The sequence below is a fragment of the Malurus melanocephalus genome, unplaced genomic scaffold (assembly GCF_030028575.1).
Source record: "Malurus melanocephalus ecotype Western Australia unplaced genomic scaffold, MMel_1.1 scaffold_39, whole genome shotgun sequence".
Classification (NCBI taxonomy): domain Eukaryota; kingdom Metazoa; phylum Chordata; class Aves; order Passeriformes; family Maluridae; genus Malurus; species Malurus melanocephalus.
In genome coordinates, this window is record NW_026623271.1 from 3,346,257 (window position 1) to 3,358,327 (window position 12,071).

At 37.1% G+C, this 12,071-nt stretch overlaps 1 protein-coding gene across 2 annotated transcripts in view; it reads left to right on the forward strand.

Annotated features, from left to right (window-relative positions):
• The window catches only part of DUS4L (dihydrouridine synthase 4 like), a 10,586-nt gene extending 714 nt beyond the window's left edge, over window positions 1–9,872 (forward strand). Inside the window, exons 2-7 of one of the 2 annotated variants that reach the window (XM_057364534.1) lie at window positions 136–270; window positions 534–655; window positions 3,918–4,035; window positions 5,459–5,581; window positions 6,866–7,092; window positions 8,541–9,872. In XM_057364534.1, coding sequence (XP_057220517.1) covers window positions 161–270; window positions 534–655; window positions 3,918–4,035; window positions 5,459–5,581; window positions 6,866–7,092; window positions 8,541–8,791 — 951 coding nt within the window. In that variant the 5' untranslated portion in view covers window positions 136–160 and the 3' untranslated portion in view covers window positions 8,792–9,872. Of the gene's footprint in view, window positions 1–10; window positions 271–533; window positions 656–3,917; window positions 4,036–5,458; window positions 5,582–6,865; window positions 7,093–8,540 lie in introns of those variants that run through there. The other variant, XM_057364535.1, reaches the window with a different exon arrangement.
• The last annotated feature ends 2,199 nt before the right edge of the window (window positions 9,873–12,071 follow it).

A 12,071-nucleotide genomic window follows, 5' to 3' on the forward strand; every position in this document is an offset into this window, starting at 1 on the left:
TGTGCCCGGCACCCTGCGTGGGAGCGGCTTCTGGCCGGACGCTGCACCAGAACCCAAGTCCTGCCTCAACTGTGATGCTCAACAGCATAGCCTGTGAGAAATAGCTGAATGACGAACATTTCGCTTGTGTTCCAGATGCTGAAAGGACTATTAATTACACATGTTTGGTGACATCGGAGAAACTAAAGAATGCCAACTAAAAGATCCCATGGATTTGTTTCATTCTGGGCAAGTTGTAAAAATATGTGCCCCTATGGTCCGCTATTCAAAGTAAGTAACTGTCATGTCAACTGTTTTAACGGTGTATTTTCTCTGAGGAAGTTTATCTTAACTGCAAAAATTGGTGATTTCCTTCTCTTTTATTTAAGATGGAGGTAGATGTCGGACGTATTTTATTTTACATATTGTCATCACAGATCTACACATATAATTCAAGAATAYCCCCGCAATACTGCATGTTAGAACAGCGTTTTAGGATGGCTAATGACAAAAATTACTTTGTTATTTACCTCTTCTTTTTCACGTGTCTGTAGGTTGGCTTTCAGAACCTTGGTTAGAAAGTACAGTTGTGATTTGTGTTACACACCAATGATTGTGGCTGCTGATTTTGTGAGATCTGCAAAAGCCAGAGACAGCGAATTCACAACAAACAAAGGTATTACTTCTAATAAACCATTGCCTTGTCAGAATGTTTTATATGGTCATTAGCTGAATTGACCAAGAATGAAGTCTGGCACACAACTTGCCACCTATTAACAATTTTGTTATACTGTCAGATTGATTATAAAATCATAGAAGTATTCAAGGTGAGAGTAAGCACAATGCAGTGATAGTGRGTCAAATGAAATAGTGGAAAACCTTGTCTCCAAAGTGATTTACCTTGGTCAGGGTTGACCACACATAGCTCCTCACTCATTCCTCCTCCATTCTCCCAGCAGCACAGGGGTAGAATTAAAAGAGCAAATGCAAGAAAAATTCATGGGTCAAGATAAAGGCAGCTTAATATGTAACAAAAGAAAGAGGGGAAAAAACAAGTAAGTGATGCAAAGACAACCACTTGCTACTAGCAGATCAAATGCCCACCCAGTCTGCAAGCAGCAGCCACTCAGGAACACAAATTCCATGTCCCAACCTACTTTTTCTTTCCCTACTGCTCCAGTTTTCTTGCTGGGCTTGATGTTAAACAGAATGGAATGCTCCTTGTGCCACTTTGGGTCAGCTGTCATAACTCTGTCCACTACAAACTTCTTGCCCACCCCAGTGATTTGCTTGGGGTAGGGGGGACAGTGAGAAAAAAAAGTTTTGACATTTTGCATGTACTTTGCCACAACAGCCAATACAATTGTGAATTACCATCACTGGTTTTATCACAAAATCCAAACTGCAGCACCACACAGACTGCTATAAATAAACTTTAAATTAATTTGAAAATTCACTCCATCACAGCAAGACCRGGTACAGGATGACAGCAAGATATTTTTTCCAGCAGTTGTTTCATGTGTATTTCAGAGACAAACATTTAACTCATTGCTGGGAAAAGTTTTTTAGTCTCTAGCAAAAATGAGAGTGTTGCTAAAGTGAAAAAATTAATGGATCAGGCATTGATAGAGTGGAGTCAAGGACTGATAAAATAAACAGTGTTTCATATTAGCCAGACGGGAAAGTGGAAGGGGCTGTTGTTGGGCAAGTTGAGATATGAGAGCAAGAAAGTGCCAAAAAGACTGAAAGTTAAATATGACTGGGGTTGATGGGGAGAAGCAAGGCTTCAGGAATGGTACAGAAACATAACGAGAACACCTATAAAAAGAAGTATGAGGCCTTGTACAGTGTCATGGATRTAAAGTGATACTAAATATGTGGGAAGAGGTGACAAGAACGATACAGATCTGCTGGCTTGAAGTGGCTGCAGCAGAACAGTRTAACAAGGATGAGCATAGGCTGCAGCTGGGGGAATGAATGTGCGAGTAAGATCACCATTGAGGGTCTATGAAATATGAGGATTCAGTCTATTTAGGCCACGGAATTTGTGGTTTCATAGGTGTACATGTAACAGTGAAAAGTGTATTTCACTGTTTGAGCATTGACTTTGTACTTTGGTGCATTATGCAAGTAGAACAGAGCAGTTACAGAAAAYGCCCATTGGAAAGCACAGGTAGACTCTTACTAGTGGAATTCAACTTCAAAAATACCATGAATAACTCATTGTATGGAAAAATAAATGAGTAAGAACATAACTGAAAGTATAAATGGCTCAAAGCTTCACAGTTACTGGTTTTCCCCTTTGAATTTATTTCTGATCTACACAAAGTCTGGTGCCTTGAAGTTCAAGAGATATGGGGTGTATTTGGGGGTGCTGTGACAGGGGAAGAGGAGACGAAATGTTTTAAGTGTTGTAAAAAACATGTTTTCCCTACTCACTTCTTTTATCTTGATCTTAATTTTATAGGCTGCTAAACCATTCAGCCTCATGCTTTGACTAGATTATAGTATTTATGTTATTAGCATTTATACTTTCTGTGTGGTTTCATGTTYAACTTGCTGGCTGTTCAGGGATCTTGTCTTCTAATTAGCAGAGTAGGTTTGCAATTTCAGTTTTCCGTTTTCTTCTGTATTAATGTTTCTTGGTTGTGCATTTCTCAGATAGAGGTAGAAGTTCTTTGTGGCTGCTGCTAAAAAAATTTATGTGGCTAGACGCAGTATTTTTATTACTTAATGCTCAACAAAGCAAAACTAGGATTGTAGGCTTTTTCTAAAATATTAGCTATAACAATGTAAATGAGAACTGTATTAAATKGACACTGTTTTGAAAATAAACATGGGTGGCTTTTTTTGCTTGCTAGATTTTTAGGTAACTTCTAGCAGTGTCTTAGCTTGCTTGATTGAGAGGGTACCAGTGGGCTTTCTTAAGCTCCAYCACTTCAAGAACTATTTATTTTCCTCTAAGACAGAAAATTCTTCAGAAAGCACTTGTGGTCTTTTCAGTACTAGAAGTGCACTTATTTTGTGCATTTGTTGGATCATCACTTTCCATCAGTGGTCAGATATCACGATTCTTCTTAACTACAGGAATTGTTTATGTGGAAAGTGAGTGCTAAGAGTGCTCGAGATATTTGAGATGCCTTTAATGTAATGCAGTAGCTGTAAAAGAGGAGAGCATGTTCCAAATGACCATCTGCCTCTCTGCAGGGGCTTAGTAAATCACGAGTAGTTCAGCAGACCCAAGCTGAGGAGCACTGACACTTTGGTTTCTCACTTGAGACAAAGCTGCTAGAGCTGCCTCTGTGTATGTGTGCTCATTCCAACTCTGCGTGTCACGTTGTGGCTAAAAACCAGCCATGTTGGCACAGAAAAGGAAAAAGATGGGCTGGGGTGAGGAAGGGCAAAGCTTGTGGGTGGTTTAGCTCCTTTCTGAACGGTTTGTTCTGTAAGCAGGTTTCCCACCTGGCAGGAAAAACAGCCCTGTCCGCAAGCAAAGGGGCAGCATGCAATCAAGAAGGAGCAGGCTAGGAGGAGAAGCATGAAGACTGCTGAAAATTAGAGAATACTTAGATGATCTTTGTGAAAGATTACCAACCAGTTTCAACCAGGAAAAGTGGATGTGAAGCCAGCAACTTTGTAGGACTGCTCTGTTTATCTGAATTCCCACCTCTGTTAATAGACATACTCAGTAACCCCTGGTCAGCTACCTTTGTTTATTTGTGATCTAGGGCTCACAGAATCAGAAAATAGATGAGTTTGGAAGGGCCTCTGTAGATCATGTTATGTAGTCACCCTGCTCATCAAGGGTCACTATACSTGGTTGCCAGGACCATAGTGAGACAGCTGTACAATATACAAAAAAGCATTCAAAATTTAGAACTTGTTCTTTTTATTTTCTGGGAATTTTTAAATCTCTAAATATCTTTTCATTGGAGTAGGTGATCATCCATTGATTGTTCAGTTTGCTGCCAAAGAAGCACAGGTTTTGTGTGATGCTGCCCGGATCATCTGCCCTTTTGCAGATGGAATAGACTTAAACTGTGGCTGTCCTCAGAGGTAAGGTTTTGAAAAAGCTGAGTAAATACAATAAAACAATTAGAGATTAAAGAATGCTGGCCTTCCTTTTCATTGTAATTTCTATCTTAACCTAAAAATAGATTTCAAGAGAGAAACAGATTTTTAACTTGTCAGAAATGTCTRTGTGGTGGCAAGGCACTGTTCTGACTGTTCTGAGATGCTCCTGTCACCATGGTGAGACTGAGAAAACCAGATGTATTTGCCAGCTTGCCTTTTTTCATTGCTGAGATACTGAGTGTTGGATCAGAAGTGAAGTGTGCATCCCTTSTCAACAGCTGTTAAATGTGCACTACCAGAAACTTGCTGCAAATCATTTGCWGCATGTTTTGAATAATGATGTAGCAATTTCCAGAATAGTGAGGCAWGTCCCTGATGTGTCAAACTTCTGCAAGTGAAGGATTGTCTTTAAAATCAAATTATACAGATTAAGTGCTGAAAATAATTTCTTCCATCTTTTATTAAATTTATAAGTACAGTGAATTAGTGATCTACTGCTCACTTAAATTGATAAAGATTTTGCAGTGAAACAGAGTAGTAAGATTCTTCCTAATTAGCTCAATTGAGAACCATATATTACATGTTTGTCAGGCATTCTTTTTCTAAATGAAGAGCTGAAAAAATGTAGGAAAGTAAAAGATAATACTACAGTGCAAATATTTAATTTCTCTATTCTAATTAGGTTGTCTTGGCTTAAAATTGTCACATCTATCCAGAAAGAACTCTTTTCTGGATAGATCTGAGGCTTTRGAATGGAAGTGTTGGGTTTTTGTTTAGACTAACTACAGTTAAGTATGATGAACTCTAAGTTCCTTTTAGGCCAAAATTATATGCTTACATTTGAATCCTTTGTTACTTGTGCATATTTGTTACAAAGTAACAAAAGCTCGTGTACTTCATCTGCCTTTATAAGACATATTATTAAAAAAAAAAAAACCTGTTGCTGTGGAAGCAAAGGTTATTTTCTGCCAATCAAAATAGTGAGACCAGAATATCAATAAAATATCCTCACTTGCACTTACAAAAAACYTCCTTTTCAATCTAAAGATGTCATCAGTTTAGAAGAAATCCATGACCACGTGGAAGGGAAAACATCAAATTATTTATTTTATGCATGCACTGCTGATTAAATTTTAATTTATCTTCCTTATGAGTCCATTTTGTGAACAGAAGATTGAACTTAAAGAGATTAGTAACTTGTCCAAAGTTCTAGTAGCACAATGGATACAGAAGCAGGATCTAAAAGCTGTATCAAACTGCAAACAAATAATTGATCTACAGCCAGTACTGTCTCTRTTTACTCAACCACACATTCTGAAGGTCAGAAGGAAAGAAATCGATGTGTGTGACTGATTGATCTGCATTCCTTCAAATGTAGAATATAAACGTTCTTTTTCTTTTAAAGATGGGCGATTTCAGAAGGTTATGGTGCTTGCTTAATAAATAAACCAGAGCTTGTTAAAGATATGGTGAGACATGTACGGAGTCAGATCGACAACCCTAAATTTTCTGTATCTATTAAAATAAGGTAGGTCTAACTTAAGTGCTGTTTGTGGTACTTGCTAGAATTCTTTTTTTTTTTTTTTAAGGAAGAATTTAGTGTAATAGTAATAGTATTTGTAATTCCGTTGACGTAATACTACACATTAGAGTAATCTCCTTACCTGTGAAGATTGCTGAGATTTTTTGACTCAGATATCTGGGGCAGGTAATATGAGGGGCAAGCACAGGTTTTGACTACTTACCCAAATAACATACTGTGAGCTAGAGCTCTCTTGCAATCCAAATCACATGAAAATACGAGTTAAAAGATGAGGTCTTCTATAAAATAAAAGCAATGTATCATCTGTATCATCACAAGGATTTGCTTTGTGAACTATTAGAGTCCAGACACACATATAAAGGGATGGGTAGTAAAACTGGGAACTGGTCCCACAGCTAATCTAAGGAATASATTCTGTTTCCCTACAACAGTTTCTAAASTTCTGCAGACTTGTTTTGCATTGTKTTCTGTACAACCTGGAGAAAAGAAGGCTCCAGGGAGAGCAGCCTTCCAATATCTAAACCAAGTCCACAAGAAGGATGGAGGCAGACTTTGTACAGGGACATGTGACAGGACAAGGRGGAATAGTTTCAAACTGAAAGAGGGCAGGTTTAGATTAGATATTAGGAAGAAATTCTTTGCTGTGGAGGTGGTGARGCCTGGAACAGGTTGACCAGAGAAGTTGTGGATGCCCCATCCCTGGAAGTGTGTTAGGCCAGGCTGGATGAGCTCTGAGCAACCTGGTCTAGTGGAAGATGTCCCTGCCCATAGCAGGGGTATTGGAACTGGGTGGTCTTTAAGGTTGCTTCCATCCTGAACCATTCTATGATTCTATGACCATTCTTGATCTATTATTTAACCACATACCCTATTGACTTTTGCATGTTTATCAGTTAAGTTTCAACTCATTTTCCAATCCTTCTGCAAAGAGGAWCTGTTACAAACTGGAGATTTTTTCACAAAATATGCAAAATCATGGTGTTTATTTTGTGTACCCTTGCTCAATCTCTATAATTCACCATGTAAATGTTACAGAGACGTGATATAATTGGGAAATGTTAAATTAAATAGCAGTTTCCATATAGTAAACTCATATGTCTTAAAAAAAAAAAAAAAACCAAAACAAAAAACAAACACTGTTTTCCAACAGTAATATTGTCTTTTTACTGTTATTTATAGAAATCAGTGGTAATTCCTCCTTACRGAGGAGAGCTTTTTATATAGGCCAGGAAACTTAATATCTATTGCTTTCATTCCTTGGAATTTTAGGATCCATGAGGACTTAAAAAAAACAGTTGACCTGTGTCAAAAAGCAGAAGCAGCTGGAGTTTCATGGATTACAGTACATGGGAGAAGTATAGAAGAAAGGCATCAGCCTGTACATTATGATGCAATTAAAATAATTAAACAAAGTATGTCTATACCTATTGTGGCTAATGGAGACATTAAAACTTTAAAAGATGCTGAAAATGTTCATCACTTGACAGAAGCAGATGGTAAGATTAAACATACTCTATTTTCTAAGTAAACTTACCAGATTTCAAGGTACTTATTTTGGATGTAAGTAGGACATGCTTTGAGTGCCTTCACTGCTTGAGGAGACAAATGAAAGAAGATATTTTAGATGCCTTACAAACTCATAAGCAAAATCACTCGTAATCATCAGAACACTAGAGCACTGCTATTCAAAGCCACAAATAATTATTTCCGAGGCAATTACAAAAGCTCTGTGATTAATTAGCCTGTCTTATCACTCAGTAGTGGAGTTCAGGGGAACCTTCAGACATTCATTCTGTCTCTTCATGGAGTTGATCATCTTTTAAAGGACTGTAAACTTCCACTTGGGAATCTTTACTCCCTGCACATGGTAGATTTCTTACAGTAAGAATACAGTGGAAAAGCCACAGTGAGGCATTGCACTTTCATTTCAGTGGTAAAATTTGTGGATTTTTGTGCAGGATTACTCTGCAGTTATTTAGTCACAACAGATTCCTGCAACTGTCTGTGGTTTCAAGACAGTATTTTGAAATTTGTTTTATGTTCTGAAAAGGAAATCTCTATCTACAGACTATCTTTCAGTTAGAGAAAAACAGGAAAGAGAACAGTACATGCGGCAGGTTTCTGATGACACTGTTGCCATTTAATAGCAACAACAGAAATTGAATCCAGTTGCCATGCTGCTTATGGTACCTTTCCCCCCAAATACAGAGTGGGAAGGAAATGGATAATAGGAAAGAATGTTCTCTCAGTCTAGCTGACTTTCAATCGCAAAAATATAAAGCATTCAGTTTTTCCTGTCATGTACAATGACAAAAGAAACCTYTCTTTTTTGATCATCCTATTAATTAAGGAAAGATTAAGTGTCAGATCCTATGTTGATAGTGCAAGAAAACAGAATCCCTTAATCACAGAAAAATTACAATAGAACTTGTATGGGTTTATTTGACAGTATGGGATTAGAGTTGCWAATACAGTGGCTTGTTCATAAAGATTTACTGCAGATCAAGAGTCCTGAAATTTACTTAATTGAGCCATTGAGCTCTGACTGGAAGAAGGATTCTAGGTCAGCGAATAGACAGTTAGCCAAAAATTATTGGTCCTCTTGTGTCTTTCCATCATAATTTTATGTTATAAAGGCAACAAATGTGTGTAGCAAATAAAAACAAAATACTATTTAATTGCAGTTTCAGAAGTAGGGAAGAAATACTTCTGTGACCTTTGTTTTGTTTCAAAATTTCTGCAATGTGCTGATGTTGTAGATACTCTGAGGTTTGCCTTGTTCAAAGGATTTCTCTGATACAGCTGTATACTCATCCCTGTTTTTCTGCCATTACTATCTTTAGGCTTTGGGTGGTTTTCCCAAGGGGTACTACACAAAATCTACAAGATTTAGCATAAAATTTRAACTAGAATGTAACTCACTGCTTTAATTTCTAATTTGTAGGTATAATGGTGGCTAGAGGACTCTTGGCAAATCCAGCCATGTTTGCAGGATATGAAGAGACGCCTGTTCAGTGTATCCAGGACTGGGTTGACATTGCTCTGGAGCATGGAACTCCTTTTACATGCTTTCATCACCACTTAATGTACATGATGGAGCGGATAACTTCAAAACAAGAAAAGAAAGTTTTTAATGTTTTATCAAGTACCTCAGCAGTACTAGATTATCTGAATGACCATTATGGTGTGTGGTAAATGAAAGTATTTTAGTCCTATGTAAACTTGTGTTTTGCAATTGTCGATAAACTGTAAAAGTTTTCATGGGGTTCTTAGTTTTTAGTCASATTTATACTTTGTGTCAGTATTTTCAACACAGCAAAACATTATCATGAGGATGATACTTTATATTTTTATGTCTGCATTTTGCACTCTAGAGAATATTAAAGATTCCACAAATGTGGAATTCTATTTACAATGCACTACTGCAGAGAGGATTGCTTATTGTAAGGCCTCAGTAATGTAATTTTTCACCAGATAATTGCTTACAGCAARTACAATTGCAAAATTAGGGCCTTTCTTACGTAAAACCTCCTAAAATCAGGACTACTTATAAATAATGCCAGTAATTTCAGACCAAAAGAATASAAAGGGAGCAACTACAGAAGTTTTTGCTTTAGGTAATGTAAGCTTGAAGCCCATCATATTATCCTCTTGTACATTTGAAGTTCCTTTTGCTGCCTAAAACTTTCTAAACTTACAATTTGGAAAAACTCCACACTTCTTATAGCAAATAAACACAGAATAGATAAACAATTATGGAAGGAAGGAAGAAAGAAAATGAAGAGGTAAAAAGGAAGATGAAGAGATAGTTTAAGTACAAATATAGCTGAATCTAAAGAACAAAACTTAAGATTAATCTAACTAAATTCAGTTTTGTTTATCTACTGCAGAATAATTGTATACAAGATTAAATCCCTATCATCTATCAAACCAGAACTTTTTAGGTCAAAGAAAAGCTGACAGATTCTCTCAGTGGGGCTCTTGCAGTCCTTTCTGCCTGCTGGCATGTTGCTTAGCAAAGCATGAGAGACACTTGGCTTTGAATCATTATATAGGAGTGAAATAGTGAAAATTAGAACAAGRTAATAACATTACACACCAGCTTCATTTGTTCTGCAAGGGAAATTTCACAAAACTGTACAGTACAATTATTTGTAATCGAATAATGTGTTTTCTTTATATGTTTACACAGAAATCCATACCAAAAATTGCCTAGTTTTCTGACTGTGATTGTCCTATGAATATACATGTGAATAATTCAAAATTTTTCTAAATAAATAACTTGGTTTTGTATGCAATTGTGATTTTTTTTTTACTATACAGCAATCTGTAGGAGGGAAGGTTATTTTTGATGCTACTTCCCAAATCTTTTCGTAGTTCAGGTATCTTACATTGTCACAAAATTTTTAATGCAATAGCATAAAATACCTGATCATTTTTCATTATATCTGGTTTAGGCATATAAACAGAAGTTTGAAAGGCATGACCCRAGTCATCAAGTCCAGTTCGCTATTTAAGACAGCAAAGTTACATAACTCTTCTGAAATRATCACCTTCCCAATGTGTTAACAAATGGAAAACTACAGATAGGCTGTGCTCTCCTAGGCTAATTGAGACAATCTCTGCAACCRTTTTTGGTCTGTCTCCATTCCTTCAGACAACCATTTTTTCACTCTTCTGGATTGTAATGTTTTCTTGAAATGAGATGGCCTCATTCTGTATAGCATTCCAAGTAAATTCCCAGCAGTGWCTTCTGCAGTTAATACTTCTTCAGATGCTTCACTTTTCCTCATCTAATATTCATCATGTAAATTATGAGCTCCCACTTYTAGCACAGAAGTTCTTACTTCCCAACTGTGTATTTTGTACTGCCAAATCTTCAGCATCAAGTTCATCCAATTATGGTGCAACTCAGTTCTGAAAATGCATCCAGCCTTCTTCAAAGTAAAACTATACAACTGAATTGTAGAAGAAAAGGATTTGTGAAGRTATTAACTTAAGCCCTTTTTTACCATTTGCTTAAGATTTTTATGATTTGGTTAGTGACTATTATACATAGCAAACTGTCCCACTAGCCACAATGAGCAGAGAAGAAAAGGTTATTTATTATATATAATCAACACAAAGGTTCGTTTCATTTTTTCTGTAGTAGTGGGAAAGTTGCATTTTAGAGGACTGGAAATACCTTGACCTATTTAGGAACTGGGTACTGGATGATTTTGAAGGCAGCAGTTGTTGTGCCTGTGTGAGATTAATCACAGAGATTTCTGCCTGAAGTACAAGACCTAGGTTGCTGTTAATATTGATAGTAATTATGGAGKGCTTGATCTGGCCTTTTAAGTATCATAAAAACCAGTGGAAGTTCACTATTCCTTTTCAAGGCCGAAATGAATCATATGGCTTCCTGAATTTTGTAAGCATCTGAACATACTTCACTGTGTTTCCATGGAATAAACTGAAAAGTTGGAATCTTAAAGCCATACTTTGAACACCATACTGTTCCAATATACATAAATTACTAAAGATGGGAGTTAATTATTCAACTCCCAGTATTGTTTTTAGAATAAGGTTATATTTCTCATTATAAGCCATTTGAATATGGAAAAATTCTAATTTCCAGTTTAAAACCACTTGTCCTGAATATGTTACTTGTAAGATTACCAAGTGGTCAATCTTTCAATTTTCTAAACCACCCAGCACAATACCATACCATATTCTCATAATACCTGTATGTTTTTGCAACTTTTACTCTCCTGCAATAAACCCAGCATTCTCACATAGCCGATACAATCCCATTTTCTCTGTTCCCTAATGCTAAATTTCTCAGGTCTCTTGGGTTGGTGGTTGGGCAAAAGCAACATGATGATGAGACCGCTATCACAGAAGCCAAGATAGARCAGAACAAGTTAAAACTTTCCTTTTGTTTCTGAAGAGAATTCGTTCGATTTCAGTCCTCTAGCCAGAAGCTAATATACAGGCATTTCCTATTTCTGCTGCTGAATACTTTGTCACCTCACTAATGGAAGAGGAAGGTATTCCTTTTAATGGTAATGTTTGAGGGTTTGYGCATTTTTTCCTACACCAGCCAGCCATTATGTATATTGTATGGCATCATATGGTGGTTCAGTATAAGAGAGACAGCCTTAGATCAACAACCCAGACTTCTACAGCTTCAGTAAGAATTCCTTCCAGGAGCAGTAGAGGGGACTCAACAGGAGCAAAGAGAACTCACAGATGTTTGCAGGGGACTTCTCTTCAGATCTCATTCCAGGTTGGTGGGGAACATGTATCACCTGCAGTGGAARTGCACAGCAACCACACTCACAGTGAGTCTGAGATCTTAAGAAGCCCCTAAAGGGAAAAAGCAGATTCCAAGTCCCTTGTAGTGGGGATGAGTGAATACAGCCCKACCAGTATGAGGCTATGCTAGTGGGAGAGTATCTTACAGTGCTAGTAAGAGGTGAGTAAGTAGCTC